We start from the raw sequence: 17,160 nt of genomic DNA, 5'->3' as shown, positions 1-17,160 counted from the left end.
TCTAATATTCTTCAACTATTGGAAGAACTTTCCAGAAGGAAAAAAAGAAATCTGAATAAGGTCTTTAATCAGATCAAAAACCTTTAAAGGTTCTCTGCTTCCTACTGAATTAAAGGGAAACTCTTAACTTAGAATTTAAGCTACTTGACAAAGTAATGCCTATTCTGTTACAGGTAAATTGTACTATTTGTCCCCTATATAATCCAGTACTTTCATTTCTTTTACTCATGCTATTACCTATATCTGACCACCCTTCCTTTTCCCATCTATTTTTGCTAGTTGCAATCCTCTCCTTCTTTGGCCTGATATGAAATCTTCAGCAAAGTCTTGCTTCCTTGAGTGCATTTTGTACTTCTATTATGCCACCCCATCCCATCCCCCCCCTTTTAAAACCATATTCCATTCTCTTTGTTATTACATATCACAAAATCATTACTAACTTGTTTACATTATATTTCCCCTACCAGATTATAAATTCTGTAAGGACAAGCACGTAAATTAACTTAATTAGCTTTGTGTTTTCAGGCTTTTTGTACAATGCTTTGTGCATGCTTTTTAACTACTAACAGCAATAAAACAAAACAAAACAAAAAGAATGAAATTAACTCTTTTATATGCATTCAAGATAAGGTATTCAAAAAGTAAAAGAATCTTTGTAAAAACACACTACTTGCAAAGAATTTTAAAAATGATGCTACAACAGCTTTATCTAAGAAATGCAAGTATATAATGATCAAGCTATTAAGAATCAAATTATTTAATATATGGACACTAGAATAGTCCTGACATTTTTTTTTTATGATAGTTCCTACCTTTTCTCCTACTCTGCATATTAGAGATTCTATCCGATCTTCGATTTCAATCGATTGCAAGGTCTTCTTCCTTTTGTGGGGTTGTTCTGTTTTTAACAATAAAGAAAATCAAGGTTGGCATGTTACATATTGAACTAGCTAAAAACCCAAACCAAAAACAAACAAACATGCTTTGTAAGCTTAAATTTGTACTATTACTTTGATTTTCTAAACAACGATAGCCATAACTTTTCTGTGACTTTGTAAAATAATGGCAATATTTGAAATGGTTACTATCTTTCTTAAGCTGGTATAATTGAACTTTGTCTTTTAAGATAATGCTGCTGACAATGACTGTTCTTTTCAGGAAGGATAGAAAGTTAAAATTAGTCTCATGAACTATTTGTCCTTTGTTAGTGACTGCAAAACCTAGTAATGATGTACCCTGCTTTCTGATCTTGTTTGTTGGAATTCTTATTTTCTGCTACCTGTCAATCTTATCTTCCATCTATCAAAAAAGGATGCAGATCCTCCAGAAGTCTAGCTGTGACAAACTACAATAAGTATAATACAAATAGTGGTTGACTTATAATCCAAGTATATACTGCTAGACTTTGTAATACTATTAAAGGTAATGTGCATTTACAATGAAAATCTTCAGTAGAATCTAGGAACTACCTGTTGTATGTTCATAAATAAAAGTTAACTTTTTTTTTTATTCTGAAAACTTTAAGCCCAAAAAGTGGATATTTTCATGTAAAAAGTAGAACATGAAGAGGCATGTATATGCAACAATCTCTATTCCATATAACTTCCTTTTTAAAAAGATTCATGGAGTTTAGTTAAAAATGTTATTTGTCTGTACTTCCTTCTGAACTTGTCTACATTAAAAAAAAGTTTTAATGATTTTAACCACTTTTTTTTTGTATTAGCATTGCTAACTCCATTATAAATGAAACAAAACTCTTAGTTACAAATAAACAGAATTAAGCAAAACAAATCCATATTCTCTCTATAAATGTATTATATATAGTGTATGTATATATGTACCTATGTATCTATGTATCTGCACCTTGGTTTCACCTCTACATGAAGAGGAACACGTTTTATCATAGGTCTTCTGGAACTATTGTTCGTTCTTGTTATTGTCAGTTTATAGATTATTTTTTAGTTTTAGTTTTAGTTTTATTTTTCTTTACAAAATGTTGATATTATATAAATTGTTCTCCTGATTCAACCCTTTCATTCTGCTTCAGAATTTATAGAGCTTAATTTGTTTAGCCATTCCCCAATTAAGGGTATTCTTTTACCTTCTATTTCTTTTCTTTTGCTTGTAGTTCCCCTTTCAGGATCTACCTCCTTTAAAGCTGAAGTTTATTTTCTTAGTTACTATTCACTCTCCAACATTATCCTTTCTTAACTGCCCCCTTTTCCTTTCTCCCTGCTGAGTTTCAAGTATTACAACACTAATCCCATCATTCCCCACTATCAGTCCTTTTTATATTCCCGTTCTCATTTCGTTAAGTTGGAACTACACTAAATTGTGTTTTAAATTTTTTCTATATTTCATTTTTTCTAATAACATAAAAATAATTAACATTATTTAAAACAAAAAACTTTTGAGCTCCAAATTCTCTGTGTCCTTTGTATTGCTGAGAATAGGTACATCATTCACAGTTGATCATCTTTCATATAATATTGCTATTACTATGTATGACATTCTCCTGGTTCTGTTTGCCTCATTTTTTTCCCCATTAGTTCATGTTTCTTCAGTTTTTCAAAAAGCAATCTATTAATCATTTCTTATACCATAATAATATTCCATCACATAGATCACAACTTGTTCAACCATTCCCCAATTGATGGGTATCCTTTATCCTCCCAATATCCAATTCTTCGCCACCACAGAAAGTTGCTATAAATATTTTTAGTACAAATAGGTTTCCTTTTCCTTTTTTTTTTTTTTTTTTTTTTTAAATCGGAGACACAGACTTTTAGTGGTACTGTTGGGTCAATGGGTATGTACAGTTTGATTGCCCTTTGGGCACAGTTCCAAATTACTCTCTAAAATGGTCATCTGTTCACAACCCTGTCAATTTTTCCACATCTGCTTCAACATTTGTCATTTCACTTTTCTGTTACACAGACTTCAGATAGCTGTGAGATGGTACCTCAAAACTGTTTTAATGTGCATTTTTCAAATCAGTAGTGATTTAGAGATTTCCCCCCCATTATTATAAATAGTTAATTTCTTCTAAAAAGTGCTTATTCATTGTCTTTGACTATTTGTTAATTGAGGACTCAGTTGTATTCTTTTAGATTTGACTCAGAAGCTTTTATCAGAGAAACCTGCTATAAAATTTATTCCCCAGTTCTCTGCTTTTCTTCTAATTTTGGCATTAGATTACTATAGTCATTTAACACTGCGTGTTATGTGTCTAATCTATTCGATTAATCCATGAATGTTTCTTTACCAATACTAGACTATTTTAATGATTACCACTTTATATTACAGTTTGAGATCTATTAATCTAGGTAATCTATATTTTCATAAATATTCTTTAAATTTCCCCAGATTGCCAATTAATTTTAACATGTTTCTATAGCTCTTTAATATATGGTCAATGTGTGTGAAGATGTTTTGTACTACTAAGGAAAAAAAAAAAAAGCATACTTTCCTATTCCCATTCAATTTCTCGAGGTCTATCATATCTAACTTTCTAAAATTCTATTCATTTCCCTCAGTTCTTTCTCACTTATATTGTGGTTAGCCCTATATAGCTCTGATAGTGAAAGTTGAGTTCCCCCACTAGTAGTTTTATTCTCTATTTACAATCTTGTAATTTATCTTACTTTTCCTTTAAGAATTTGGTGTTATACCATGAATATATACCATGTTTAGTATCGATATTGTTTCAATGTCTATGGTACCTTTCAGCAAAGTGTAGTTTCCTTGCTTATTTTTTTTTTCATATCTAATAGTTTTTATTTACCAGATATTTGCATGGGTAATTTTACAACATTGACAATTGCCAAACCATTTGTTCCAATTTTTCCCTTCCTTCCCCCTTCCCCCGCCCAGATGGCAAGTTGACCAATACATGTTAAATATGTTAGAGTATAAATTAAATACAATATATGTATACATGACCAAATAGTTGCTTTGCTGAACAAAAAGAATCAGACTTTGAAATAGTGTACATTTCCCTTGCTTATTTTTTAATTAGATCCATTTTTGCTTTTACTTAGTCTGAGAGCATGATTGCTACACCTGCTTTTTTTTCTAGGTTGGATTTTTTTGATAGCTAAACTAGAATAATTACTCTTATAACTAGTCTAGTTCCAGAATTGGAGCTTTGTCCTTAGGCCAGTCTTAGCTTTTGCTGTGCTTTTCACTGGGACGGTCAGCTCTGCTCCTGACCTAAATTTGAGATCAGAGATCAGAAAGTGCCAGAGCCTCTGGGGACTCTGGGAATCACAGGACAAAATGCTATGGACCTTGGAGCCCCTGGGCTTGGGACATCCCAGACGTAAGTTAGACATTGGTGACTATCTCTTCTGGTCATTGTAAAGCCCACACTGTGAGTGGTGGACCATTTTAGGATTTTCTCATGGAAATCTTCTTTTCTTTCTGCGTCTAGATAACAAGCTATAAAGATTACAGGTTTCTCTGGTGAGTTTCTGATCATGCTGAGCAATTTCTTCCTTCTCTGCCAGTTAGCGCTGTATTTTCTGGTAGATCCTTTCCAAATGGCTGTGGACTGATTTTTAAAAAGTAGTTATGGGGAGGAAAATCACTTACTTTAATTTCTCATTAGATTTCTTAATCTTTATTTACTCTGGTACTATATTTTTTGCTGAAATAGACTAGAGGTTAAGCTGCTTGCTTCCATTCAGGCAGCCATCTTAGCTAGAAGTATAAAATGTTTTTTCTTGAACTCATCAGTCTACATAAGCAGAGCTTTTCTTTATAAAGATATAAATTATATATATATATATATATATATATTTATGACTTGGAAAGTATAATTCTCCAACTTCAACTACACACATAGTATTAGTCAAATTAGTTTAAAGAATTTTTCTTAATAATTTATAGTCAAATATCAACTTTTAGGTAGATTATAAGGATGAAATTAAGCTTCATATATTTCTAGGTGACATAATAGAATGCTGGACATAAGAGTCAGAAAAATCTGAGTTGAAATCCTATCTCAGACATTACAAGCAGTATGACCTTGGGAATATCATTTAACTTCTCTATGCCTCACTTTGCTCATATGTAAATGAGAATAATAGCACTTTCTTCCCAGTATTTCTGGGAGGAGTAAGTAAAATAAAACCAAGTATAAAGCACTTGGTAAACTTTAAAACACTCTATTAATAAATTCTATCTATATCTAGGGCCATCTCTAAAAAGATATAGTATTGAACCTGTCATACATATCATGCATTCTTATTTATGCATTCTCTTCTCCTACTGGTCCCTTCTCTAAGCCACTTCCCTACTGGCTAATTCATGAAAGAATAGAGCATCCCAGTAATTTGTTGCCACGAAAAAAAGTTTTACTGAGCGTTAGGATGTAAATGTAACCATCTTGAAATTCTTTACTAAAAAAAAAAAAAAAAAAAAAAGGTATGCTACAAGTAATTTTTCTTCAAATAAACTTATAGGATCAGATACATTCATGAAAAAGGCTCACAATCATCACATGTACACCTGAATCACAAACACAAAGGATCATACCAACCATGAGATATGACACTTCATGTTCAACCAATCATTCAACCAAATTTATGAGATACTTACACACTCTACATTCTGCTACAATTGAAGATGCAAAGATATGAAATAATCTCTGCCCTCAAGAAACATATGTACACTACAGGTATACTTTAGGAATAGTAATTGCCCTAAAAGTTCTTTAAAAAGGTCTTAAAATCACCCTCAAGACTCATTAGCTAAGGGCATTCTATAGTTTCTTGGTGGCCTAAATACAATAAGACAAAATACAAGAAATCAGCATTTCCTTACTCTGGACCAATAGGACAACATGAACAAAAGAAAAGCCAAAAAACTGCACCCAAGAGAATTAAATCCTGTCTCCTTGCTGGATATCCTTTCTCTGGTAAAACTCCGTTTCTTAACTGCTACATATCTACAAGTGTCTCATTTTGTTTCATTTCTAAAAATAAAGCACAAGATCAAATCCAGTCAAGCTCAGGTTACAAGGTACATGCAAGACAAATACAAAATGATAGGGAGAAGATGGGTCAGAATGGCCTAGTACAAGATGGCACAAGTTGACTCTTTAAGAGGACTAAGGATTCTAAGAAGTAGAGGTTATAAAAAAAAGAAAGAAAGAAAGAATTCATTCTAGACAGGGGAAATAGAAGTCTGTCATAAGTCTGGAAAGGTAGATTGGGACCACTGAAATGTACTTCTTTCCTATGGCTAAACTGTAGGATAAGCCAGAACTGAGAGGTAACTACACCTTTAACTGTAGATTATAGGGAACTATGAAGTAAAATGAAAACCTAGTGGGGGAAAGGAAGCAAATAATATATACCTTGGGTTTGAGTTGAGTCAGAAAGAAGCATCAATAAAATATTTTTAAAAAACAATGGCAATGTTAAAGAGTTTACATTTAAAGAACACTAAGAAACAGTAGTAGCTCTCAAAACAGTAACTTGTATGATAAAAGAGTTACAATGTGAAAGTTCTCCATAAAAGTATTCTACTACATACATCTTGTAACAGTTCTTAACAAAGTTTATCATGAGTCAGATTTCCTTGGATACAAATAAAATTTTAAGAGAAAACTGGAAAACAGGTTTCAGGAAAAGAGAAAGTTTAATAATTTAAAGTACCTTTTATTAAGACTAACAAAACTAATCATTATCCTTTTCAAACAAATTATACTCTCCCTTATACGGAATGAACTGACTTTAGTCTCTGTTCTTCATAAGATTTATATAATCAAGTAGAACTTAAGCTATAAATTCATAAAGCATTTAAGTCAAGGTGAATGAAATCTATTTAATATTGATTAGGCAGAGATTGGAAGTATGAACCAATATCATCTGAATGAAACATCATATGGTCCAGTCCTTCTGACTATTAACTTCAGTCCTTTCATCTTTCTGTACATTTCCATTCCTGAACCTTTTTCATTCTGCTTATGATAGCCTGTCCCTTAATTCTACCTGTACCTATATGAAAATCAAGGTATAGAAAGGCAAAAGTAGATCCATGACGTTACTGATAAGAGTCCTCCCTCCACCAATATTAAACCCTCTCCAAACTGTAGAAGCCAGTTTCAATCAGCTGCTGTAACCAGAAAAAAGCATTACTGGAGTGGTCAATCTGAATGATTCCTCATTTACCTAGTTCCTCTTCATCTCTAGGACTATATTCAAAAATCTTTCCAGTTTAATAGGATATAACTAGGGCTTGGCCTCCACTTTTGAAAATGCAAAGCGTTGGGTTTTAGTAGGAATATCTAGAATAGTTTGCAGAACATCTCAATGTTTGCCCATTCTAACAAGATTTCTAGGTCAAATAAATAAAAATATTACATAAATTCATGGTCAACTTCTTACGTAAAGAAAATAAAATAATCAAATGTTTATTTCAGAGCACTAAAAAGGGGAAATATAGCAACAGATTGAAAGCTCTAGGTCAGATTATCATACTTCACCTTGGTATCTCTAGGCATCAAGCTCAACTAGCATCTTTCCAAATCCACATCTAAGATTTCATCCTTGCAAGGAGGTTTCAAAAACAAAAAATTTCCTCCTTGAACAGGTGATAGTTTCAGCTATTTAGAAGTCTTAGAAAGTTGTTTGGGGCAATGAGACTTTAATTATTTCATTATTAAGGAGATCCAGAGTTACACAACTTGTACCAGTCAAACACAGGACTTTCAAGATTCTGAGACTGGTATTTTATACACTCCACATGACACAGCTGCCTCTATGGAACAAAAGAAGCTTGAATCTATATTCAAAGATTCACAGAGCAAGAGTTGGTAGGGGCTTCAGGAAGATGGAGGTCGAGGGAGGTTGTAAATTGTCCAAGGTGATATAGGTACTAAGCATCCCAAGGAGGATTTTAACACAGGTCCCCTGTGTTTAAAAAACAAATAAAACCCAAAAAAACTACTGGCTCTTTCGACTGAACCATGCTAAATGTAGTGTAGTCCCTTCTACAACAGTACCACATTTCAAAATTTGTAATTTAATATAAACCTTAGTTGTTAGGTTATTAACACTGTTATTGTTGTTATAATTGTATAAAACATTTCCTGAGATTTCTATATTTTTATGAGAAACTTTTGATTCCTAATGACTACTGCAGCTTCCACAAATCCCCCAAATAAATGTTTTTCTGAATGTGAATTTTGTATCTTTCACTGAAGAATCACTCTGTATCTTGTCCTTTGGGCCTATTCAACTTTCCTTCCAGGGACTATCTATATTACAGAATTATGTTTAAAGAGTGTAGCTGAAATAACTACACACAGTGAACCTGTGCTCATCGTTTCTAAGTGGCCACAGGAGAACATCCCTGAAGACAGCTCAGTCTTTAAGAGCAGGGTCTCTTAAAGCTAGAATCAATGATCTTATCTTTTAAAAAAATTTTGATAACTACATTTTCAAATAATTGGTTTTCTTGGTAATGCTACTTCATGCATTTAATGACTGAGAAGTCCATAGGCCCTGAAAGGAATCCAAGCAAGACATACCAAAACAAACAAACAAACAAAGAAATAAAGTTGAGAATCCCGAATCTAATAGAAAGGACCTAAATTAATGATGCTACTACCGGAGACAAGCCAGTTTCACTACTTCTTTGGCTAACAACCCGACTTTCTTAAAGAATATTACTGTCAATATGACTACTTAGAAAGTTAAGTCATAGTTGAATAACAAGTTAAAAATCAAATGTGCTCCTACAGCCACATCACAGATGCAGACGGAGGACCTCCTGGCTCCAGAAACCTGCGCTGGGAGATGATAGGGGATGATCCCTTGTGGGCTCTCCAGCCCAAGGCTTCTTACATTTTTCCTACTCGCGACTCCTTTACAATTTTTACGCGATCTCCGGTTTAATAAAAGAGGCACAAAAGTCAAATGCTTACTGATAATAAATCACAACTTCGAGACCCCCATATTCAGTTACAGAGCCGTAGGAGCTCGAGATCAACAACTTAAAAAGCTTTGCCCCATAAATTTGCATTTATTGATAAAAGCTAACATTTACGCAGCACTCTACTTGCAAAGTGCTTTATGTGTATTCGAATTTTGATCTTCATTAAAATCCTGAGAGGTGGAGGCTATTAACTATTCCCATTTTACAGGTGGGGAAACTGAGACAGGAGGAGGTTCAGTGACTTACTCGCCCTACGCCACAGCTAGAAAGTCTGAGGCCACAGAGGAGACCCAGGCCTGGAGCTCTATCCATTAAGCCACCTACTGTGCGCCACGCAGAGCCGGGATCCCCGGAGCTGGCCAGCTCAGTCCGGGAGTCCTCCCCAGCCCCGGGCACGACGCTCCAAGCCGCCCGCCCCAGCCTCCAGTCCACCTTCACCCACTTCCTTACCATCGTTCTCGTCGCTATGCCGCCGCCGCGACATGCTGTCCGCTGCCTGCGCCCCCCGCTCCTAGGCTCCCTGCTCCCGTCTCCGCGGCCGCCGCCGATGGCGGAAACTCCGCGCCGTTCGCTTCACAGCGGCTGGGAAAGGCGGAAGCGACGAGGGAGGGGGCGGCGAAGCGGCGCAGCAAGGGCTCCGAGCGACGCGGGGAGCTGCGGGCCGGCCTGGAGCGCAGACGCACACGCACGCAGGATCTCGCGCGAGCAAGGCGGCCGCGGAGGCGGGGATCCTCCCGTTTCCACCGTCACTGGGACGTCCCGTAAGGGTCTCGGGAGGAGGGACTGGGGCGGGGGGGGGGGGGGGGGGAGGATGCGTGGTGTCGGAGGACACCCGACGAAGAGGGAGCTTCGAGCAGGCGAGCCCGAGGGAGCAACCTAACTAGGCCGCCGATCGAGCTTCCGCTTCCTCTCCCTTCCCTTCCTCCCTCCCACTCCTCGCGCTCAATCTTCTTCCGGGAGAAGAATAAGCGGGGTGGGCCAGTTCCTAAAGCTTCGACCCCGGCCCAGCTGGCGCGCGCCTTAAGGGAAAGGCGGGGGAATAGGGAGGGGTGGGAATCGAGTAGGACTGCATCCTAGCCCGCCCTGAGCTGAGGCAGGGACGCTCTAGTCCTCGCACCGCCCATTCTCTCTATTGCCACTCTATAGTTCTCCCGACTGCCCTTGCGCTTACCGGACGTAGACGATTTCTGGAATGAGGGGCCGTCTCTAAAGTACTGGCGGGGGAAGAAACGAGACTGGGAAGGGGGATCCGGGGATTGAATGTTGCGGTGGTTGTTAGTGTAGAAGTGTCCGCGGCTGGAAGCGCCTCCAAAGGTTTGGACTACTTCAGGTATTTACTTTCTTCATCCTTTCCTCTTGCTATTGACCTTTCGGGGTGTCCCATTGACGGCCTTCACACCGCACCCAACCCCGCTTTCCTAGGGTCTGTGCGCGCGGCGGGGCTGGACCCCGGGAGCACGAGGACGTGGTGCTTGCCTAGCGCCAACCCAGCCCCCGGCCCCCTCGGCGGGGAACCCTGTCCTTCACACCAATAACTGATTTTGCCCCTGGAAGATTTGCAGATCCTTTAAACCCATCTGCTCCTTTAATCCTTCCGTTCTTCATTGCAAGGCGGGAATTATTAAACCGTCTTTTACGAAGGAGGAAACTGAGGCTCCGAAACCGATGGTTGAGTTTTTTTACCCCAACGATCCTGCACAAAACTGGAGTTTGAAGCCAGTGTCTCCTTCCCCCTCCCCCTCCCCACGCGCATCTGTATAGACCGGTGGTTCGAGGTAAAGGAAATGTATTAGCTGAGTAAGGTGAGATTTCTCCTGCACCGAGACCTTAGGCAAACGCCCGGAACTTGGAGAGGGACCTAACCACTTAAAGACAATTAACTTCCTGGCCATTAAATCCAAGAAAATTAAGTAAGCAAGTAGTGGATTGGAGGATTCCTCCGTCTGCATTTATCCTTTGATAAGAAGATAAGTGGACTGAGAATTGGGTCCAGAATCCCACGAGAGCCTTGCGGGTTTTGCATTTTACAATGCTCCTTTAACAGTTTTACCTTTTGCAGCGTTCCTTTAACAATTTTTATAAATACGGTTTTGAACTAGTATAGTTGCATATGTTTTGAAGAACTGAACACGAACAAACTTCAAAAAAATTGGAGTAAAGAATATCAATCTAGGAGGAAAAAAACGTTGCTAGTCTAGTAAGAGCCTGAGTGCTCTCTATATGTCCAGAGAAGAGCAGTTTGTTGGGTGACTCAGAACCCTGCGATTGGGAAGACCTGGGTTCGAATGTAGCCTCAGACATTTATTAGCCATGGGACTCTGGGCGAGTCACTCAGCTTGTTTGCCTTAATGCCCCCGAGAAGCATCTCTATAGCAAATTACTTCAATGTCTTTGCCGGAGAAAACATAGGCAATAGAGTCCGTGGGATCTCTGGATGTGGCTGGATGAATAACATGAACAACAATCTTATATCTTGGGAAGTCAAGGATGAATTGTGATAGTTATTTTTGAATGGAGCATCCAAAATAATGGAATTATGGATTTGAATAATTTTGAGTAAGGGGGGAAGGGATCACAGAGTTGGAATTGAGAAGTCCCCCAGATGTCCTTTTGTCCAGGCCTCTTATTTTATGGATGACAAAACAGACCTAAGGTCCAGCAGTAAGTGATAGAAACAGGATTTGGATTCAGGTCCTTTGACTCCAGAATATTCTTTCTATTGCCTCATACTGTGTAGACTTAGCCTTGAAAATTCCTTGAGATTGACAGAGGTGACACACCACAGTGTTATTAATGACATTTGGGTTGACACAATGACATTGATAGCTCATAGTATCTGAATGATCCTTTCCATTTTTATTTTCAAATACATTGACTCCTGTTCCTGGAATCATCTCCGTCTTTAGGTCCTCCCAGTAGGCGATGAGTAACTGTTGTGATGATAGTAACAAAGTTTCTGACAGATTATGTATTTGGAATATATTTGTTCATAAATGGAGACAGTTATAATTAGGTATGTAAGAGGGCAGAAGCACCAGATCGAGGTTCACGTCCTGACTTTACAATCTTGATTCTGGGACCTCACTTTCTGGAACTGTTAGGTGACTGATTGCCCTACTTTATAGGATTGTTGTGAGAAAAAGAAGTTTGTAAATTGAAGTGTGATCAAGAAAAGGGATGGGTTTGTTTGTTTCCCTATTTAACGAGTCTATTCAAAAGTACTTAGCAGTCTTTTGAAAATATTGTCTGGTAGAGTATTCATGCAGATTATTGGCATTGGAATTCCAGTACAATAGTAAAGTTTGATAAGTTTTATAAAAGAGAATACTAGAAGGCATAATAAAGTTACATGTTGGATTTCTCACTGAGCGTGACATTGTATTTTAAGGTTTACAAAATGCTTCACAACACTCTACAACTATTATCTCAATTTTTCAAATGAGATTAGAATATAAAAACTATTATTTTATATCTAAATTTTGTTAAAATGGAATATTATTGATACATTGTATTAAAGGAATAGTTTTTTAAATAAAATTTTAATTTAAGGCAAATGTTATTTGAAAATTGTCTTTGTAGGGGCAGCTAGGTGGCGCAGTGAATAGAGCATCAGACTGGAGTTCAAATCTGACCTCAGACACTTAATACTTCCTAACTGTGTGACCCTGGGCAAGTCACTTAACCTCCAATAGTCTCAGCCCCCCAAAAAATTGTCTTTGTAAATGTAGAAGTAGTAAAATACAGTAATGTAGAGGGCCACAGATAATGGGGAACCCTGGGTAAGATATAAGACCCTTCAGCCCACAGGGAACCTGCTGACAATGTCTGACTTGGCTCCCCATCTCCCCTAAGGGCTCTCACCTTTCCTGAGAAGTCAGGGAGGGCATGACCACCCCCTTTGGCTGTTCTCACCCTTCCTGAGAAGTCAGTGAGGACTAGAGCTGTACCACTTGAGTTTTACTTGAAGCAAGGGATACTTACTGTAAAGAAATGCATTTACATATCAATAGCAGGGTGTTTATACTTAGTACTTGCACTGTGTGTTGTGGTGATGTAATACTACTATAGTTAGCACTTGCTCAGTGTGATGTGATGATATACTAGTTCTTTAGTTGGCACATGCTCAGTGTGCTGTAATCATATTAAGGTATTTAAGGACTAAGAGGACTTGAAATAAGGGACTCCGTCTTTGACCATCCTCCTGGGTCTCCAGCTTTATCACTTCTTCACTAAGACCAAGGACTCCAACTGGTCCTGAGGTCCTCCAGAGAGCTAATTCTGACGGTATATTTTAGCACCCCAACATGGGGGCTCTAGAAAGAACACTACACTGTAAATTCTGCTTTTTCTTTCTTTTGTAATTAAAATTTGACTTGTTTTTAAAATGTTCGATTGGTGATATGCTGCTTTGTAAATTATTATATCTATATAAACTAAGCTAACTTGTCATAGCCATTCAAAAAGTAATTTTTTGTTGCTTGAAGATATTTTGTGAACATAATAGATGACATTTCCACAAAGAAACTCACAGAACTTCAGTTTGTTATCATATTGAGCTTATATTCTATTTATTTTTCAGTCCCCACCCATCCAAACATCACCAGCCAGGAAGTACTTTGATTTGTCATGTATAAAATTATTCCTTCACATTGCAGCTTTCCCTGTTTTGGTTTCAATATATCGTGGGTCACTATAAGAAATTAAATGGGAATTTTGGGCAGTTTTGTGGAATACGCAGATGACATGCAAAGGCTAGCAGGCATCACACAAAATATTTAGAAACTTAGAAATGCAATTCAGCTTTTTCTGATATGAAGGGAGGGCCAAAAAATTTTATGCAGATAATACCAGACTGCAGTGGCCTTGACCCCTACAGTGTGAAAGAGATACGTTTACATACATGCAATTTTTCAACTTGAACCCTAGGCATAATAAAAATGATCTTTAATAGTATAGAAAAGCATAAGAAATTGTCTTCTCACCTCTTCTAGACAGAGGATGGTCACTTGTTATTTTTCATAGGATCTGAAATTAAGAAGACAAGAGTTGTCTAATGTAGGTCTAAGCTTTACTAAAGTTGTTTAGGTAGATGTGGTAATTCACCAAGTAAGTCATGCCACTTTTTAAAAAAATCTATTTTTACTGGCTATCATTTATATGTAGTTATAGAAAAAAAAGACAAAACAATATTTGTTACTGTATTTGCATAAAAGTTGCTTTAAATTTTAAAAAGTGTTTAAAGAATGCTACCATTATTTTATTCCACAATTTATACAATTTAGCAATTTTAATATTCTTTGAGCTCATTTATGTAATTCAACCTACAATTTTCTTAGTGTGTTATGATTTGTCTGGATAGCACATTCAGTGTTGATAACCATTCTTTGTAGTATTTAAGTGATGTATTGGAAAGAGCCTGAACTTGGAATCAGGAAAATATTTCCTCAGACATTTAATACCTTTGTGAGTGTGGTAAAATCCTTTAAATTCCCTTAACATTGTGTGTGTGTGTGTGTGTGTGTGTGTGTGTGTGTGTGTGTGTGTGTGTGTGTGTGTAAGTGTGTAAGTGTAAGGGGGAATGTGTGAATAAATGTTTCAGTTACTAGTTTCCCCAAAGGAAGCAAGTGTAAGAAGCTGAGAATAGGAAATTACAGAAAGGTAGCACAATGTCTTAGGAATAGCAAGTGCCTGATTAATATTTAATTACATTATCAATAAACTTTCACTTAACCAACACTAAATTTTTCTTAAAAACTTCTCAATTTCTTTCAAGATCCTGGGTCATTGCTAATTTGTAGAGGTGATTTTATTGATTTTCCCATATGTTTTTAATATTGGTCTTTCTCCTTTCTTTATTTAACAGGTAGTAGTAGACCCAAAGATTCACAACTGCAGTGAAACAATGATGCCTTCTTTGATGCTACCAGCTGAAGAAGATGACTTGGATTCCTCTATATTAAGATTTCCAGATTTGGATTTGAAAGATACAAACTTTGTTTCTCCTAGTAATAGTCTCAAAGCAGAATTAGATGTTAATATGAGAAAGAAGTATGCTCATGCAAAGAAAAAGGTAAAAATACTGTTTCACTATATTATATATGATTATACAAAGTCCAACAAAGGTTCTTTTGCATCATCTCAATCAGGTGTTAGTCTTTTTTAAATATTCATGACATCACACTTAACCTAGCAATTATATTTCAGAAATCATCAAGATACAGTAATTGCTTGATTTTCAAAATTTTTATTGAACTCATTTTTTAATTAAAAATAAAAAGTAATCTGCTTAAGAACAGGGACTTTGTCTTTTGTTTTGGTTTTTGACACTTCATCCCCAGTCATTAGTAGATTACCTTAAACATAATTGCTTAATAAATGTTTGGGGGTTTTTTGGTTGGTTGGTTGGTTTTTGTTGTTTTGAACCAAATGTGTAATCTCATTGGATCAAGAAACTCCTGGTGAGGAAACTCTTATCTACCAATTCAAATCAGCACTTAATTTCGACTAATTATCTTTAAAAAGGTAAGAATTGGGATATTGATAGTGACAAATTTAGGGTCACACAGTTAGTATATGTCAGAGGTAGGACTTATACCAAAGCATTCTTGACTCTGAAATAGACATTCTATCCAATATATTCTTGCCTCAGATTAATATTAGGTGTTGTTAATTTAATATTAATAGTAAGTTATATAAAGTTTGTTTTGGTTTTTTTTTTTTTGCCACCCATACTTTTAAAAATTATCTCCATATCCTAAATTAAGAAATAATTTTATATGCTTGCAGCAACAGTTTTCCTTCGTATTGATGTATGAAAGCCATACTTAGGGATTTAAAAGGAGAAACAATAGGTTAAGTTTAATTTAGACCAAGACTAATTTTAATTTATGCCACGGTAATTTTTTTTTGCCCTTGGGAATATAAACTAGTACTTATTTTCTTGGATAGTAGTCTTTTACTCTTATGTAGTATTTTGCAGTGATATTGCTTAAATTAATTTTTTACAACTATATGAGAGAGTGTAAGAATTCTTTTTTTCCCCTTTATTTCAAAACTTAAACAGGAAATAGAAAAAAGAAACAAAAAATTTTCCATGTGTACAGCAGAACATATGAGAGGATTCGAAATACCTAACAATTTCCACTTCAAAGAAGTATATGTGATAATAAAACACATTGTATTTGGAATTGTCCATCTTTTCTTTGTTTTCTTATAGGCTTTCTTTCCTGCCTCTCTCCTTTCCTCCCTCCCTCCCAAACTAGAGAATATACAAGTGGAAAGTGGGGAGGTAGGGAGATAGAAACTTAAAATATAACAAAAAAAGACAAATACATATACACACACTTAAATATGTGGAGAGGGGAGGGAGGTTGTATAAAATTATACTATGTATACTTCTGTATTTATCAGTTCTTTCTCTGGATACCATCTTCCTTCATAAGTTCTTTATAGTTGATTTGAGTACAATATACAGAAAAACTTAAAATAGAAGAACTGAATACAGTTCTTCAAACAGTATTGCTGTTATTGTATACAGTATTCTCTTGGTCTTTGCTCACTTGATTCTTTATAATTTCACAACAGTCCATATTTTCCTAAAATCTATCAGTGTCTTTTCTTATATCACAGTAGTGGTATCACACATCATAGTCATATACCACACATATTTAGCCATTCTCCAATTTATAGGCATCCCCTCAATTTCCAGTTTCTTTGCTCCCACAGAGCTGTTATAAATATTTTAGACTATATAGTTTCTTTCCCTTTTTTCTTGATCACCTTGGAAAACAGACCTAATAGTATTTCTGGGTCAAAGGCTTTACACAATTTTATAACTCTTTGGACATAATTCTGGATTGCTCTCTAGAATGATTGGATCATGTCACACTTCTATCAATATTTTGTATAAGTGATCCAATTTTTTCACATCTGCTACAACATTTGTCTTTTTTTTTTTTTTTTTACTTCTCTCATTTTAGCCTATCTTGAGTTTGAGATGATATCTTGAAAGTTTTAATTTGCATTTCTCTAATAAGCAATGATTTGGAGTATGTTTTTACACAAGTATATGCAACTTTGATTTCTTCACTAAAAACTGCCTATTCATGTACTTGAACCATTTATCAATTGGAAAATGACCCATGTTCTTATAAATTTGACAAAGTTCTCTATATATTTGAGCTATGAGACTTTTATTCAAGAAACTGCATAAAA

General features: G+C 36.2%; 2 protein-coding genes across 5 annotated transcripts in view; one reads left to right on the top strand and one right to left on the bottom strand.

The window, feature by feature from the left end:
* The window catches only part of NCBP1 (nuclear cap binding protein subunit 1), a 44,588-nt gene extending 34,525 nt beyond the window's left edge, over positions 1–10,063 (bottom strand). Inside the window, exons 1-2 of one of the 2 annotated variants that reach the window (XM_074281825.1) lie at positions 9,397–10,063; positions 813–898 (exon numbers count right to left, since the gene is read on the bottom strand). In XM_074281825.1, coding sequence (XP_074137926.1) covers positions 813–898; positions 9,397–9,430 — 120 coding nt within the window. In that variant the 5' untranslated portion in view covers positions 9,431–10,063. Of the gene's footprint in view, positions 1–787; positions 899–9,396 lie in introns of both variants that reach the window. The other variant, XM_074281826.1, reaches the window with a different exon arrangement.
* A 20-nt stretch (positions 10,064–10,083) lies between these two features.
* TSTD2 (thiosulfate sulfurtransferase like domain containing 2) overlaps positions 10,084–17,160 on the top strand; it is a 39,407-nt gene continuing 32,330 nt past the window's right edge. Inside the window, exons 1-2 of one of the 3 annotated variants that reach the window (XM_074281829.1) lie at positions 10,084–10,260; positions 14,810–15,016. In XM_074281829.1, the coding sequence (XP_074137930.1) occupies positions 14,849–15,016 (168 nt within the window). In that variant the 5' untranslated portion in view covers positions 10,084–10,260; positions 14,810–14,848. Of the gene's footprint in view, positions 10,749–14,809; positions 15,017–17,160 lie in introns of all 3 variants that reach the window. The other 2 variants (XM_074281827.1, XM_074281828.1) reach the window with 2 other exon arrangements.

This window comes from Sminthopsis crassicaudata, chromosome 1, assembly GCF_048593235.1.
Source record: "Sminthopsis crassicaudata isolate SCR6 chromosome 1, ASM4859323v1, whole genome shotgun sequence".
Taxonomy (NCBI): Eukaryota; Metazoa; Chordata; class Mammalia; order Dasyuromorphia; family Dasyuridae; genus Sminthopsis; species Sminthopsis crassicaudata.
This window is presented reverse-complemented; position numbering and strand designations above follow the sequence as displayed.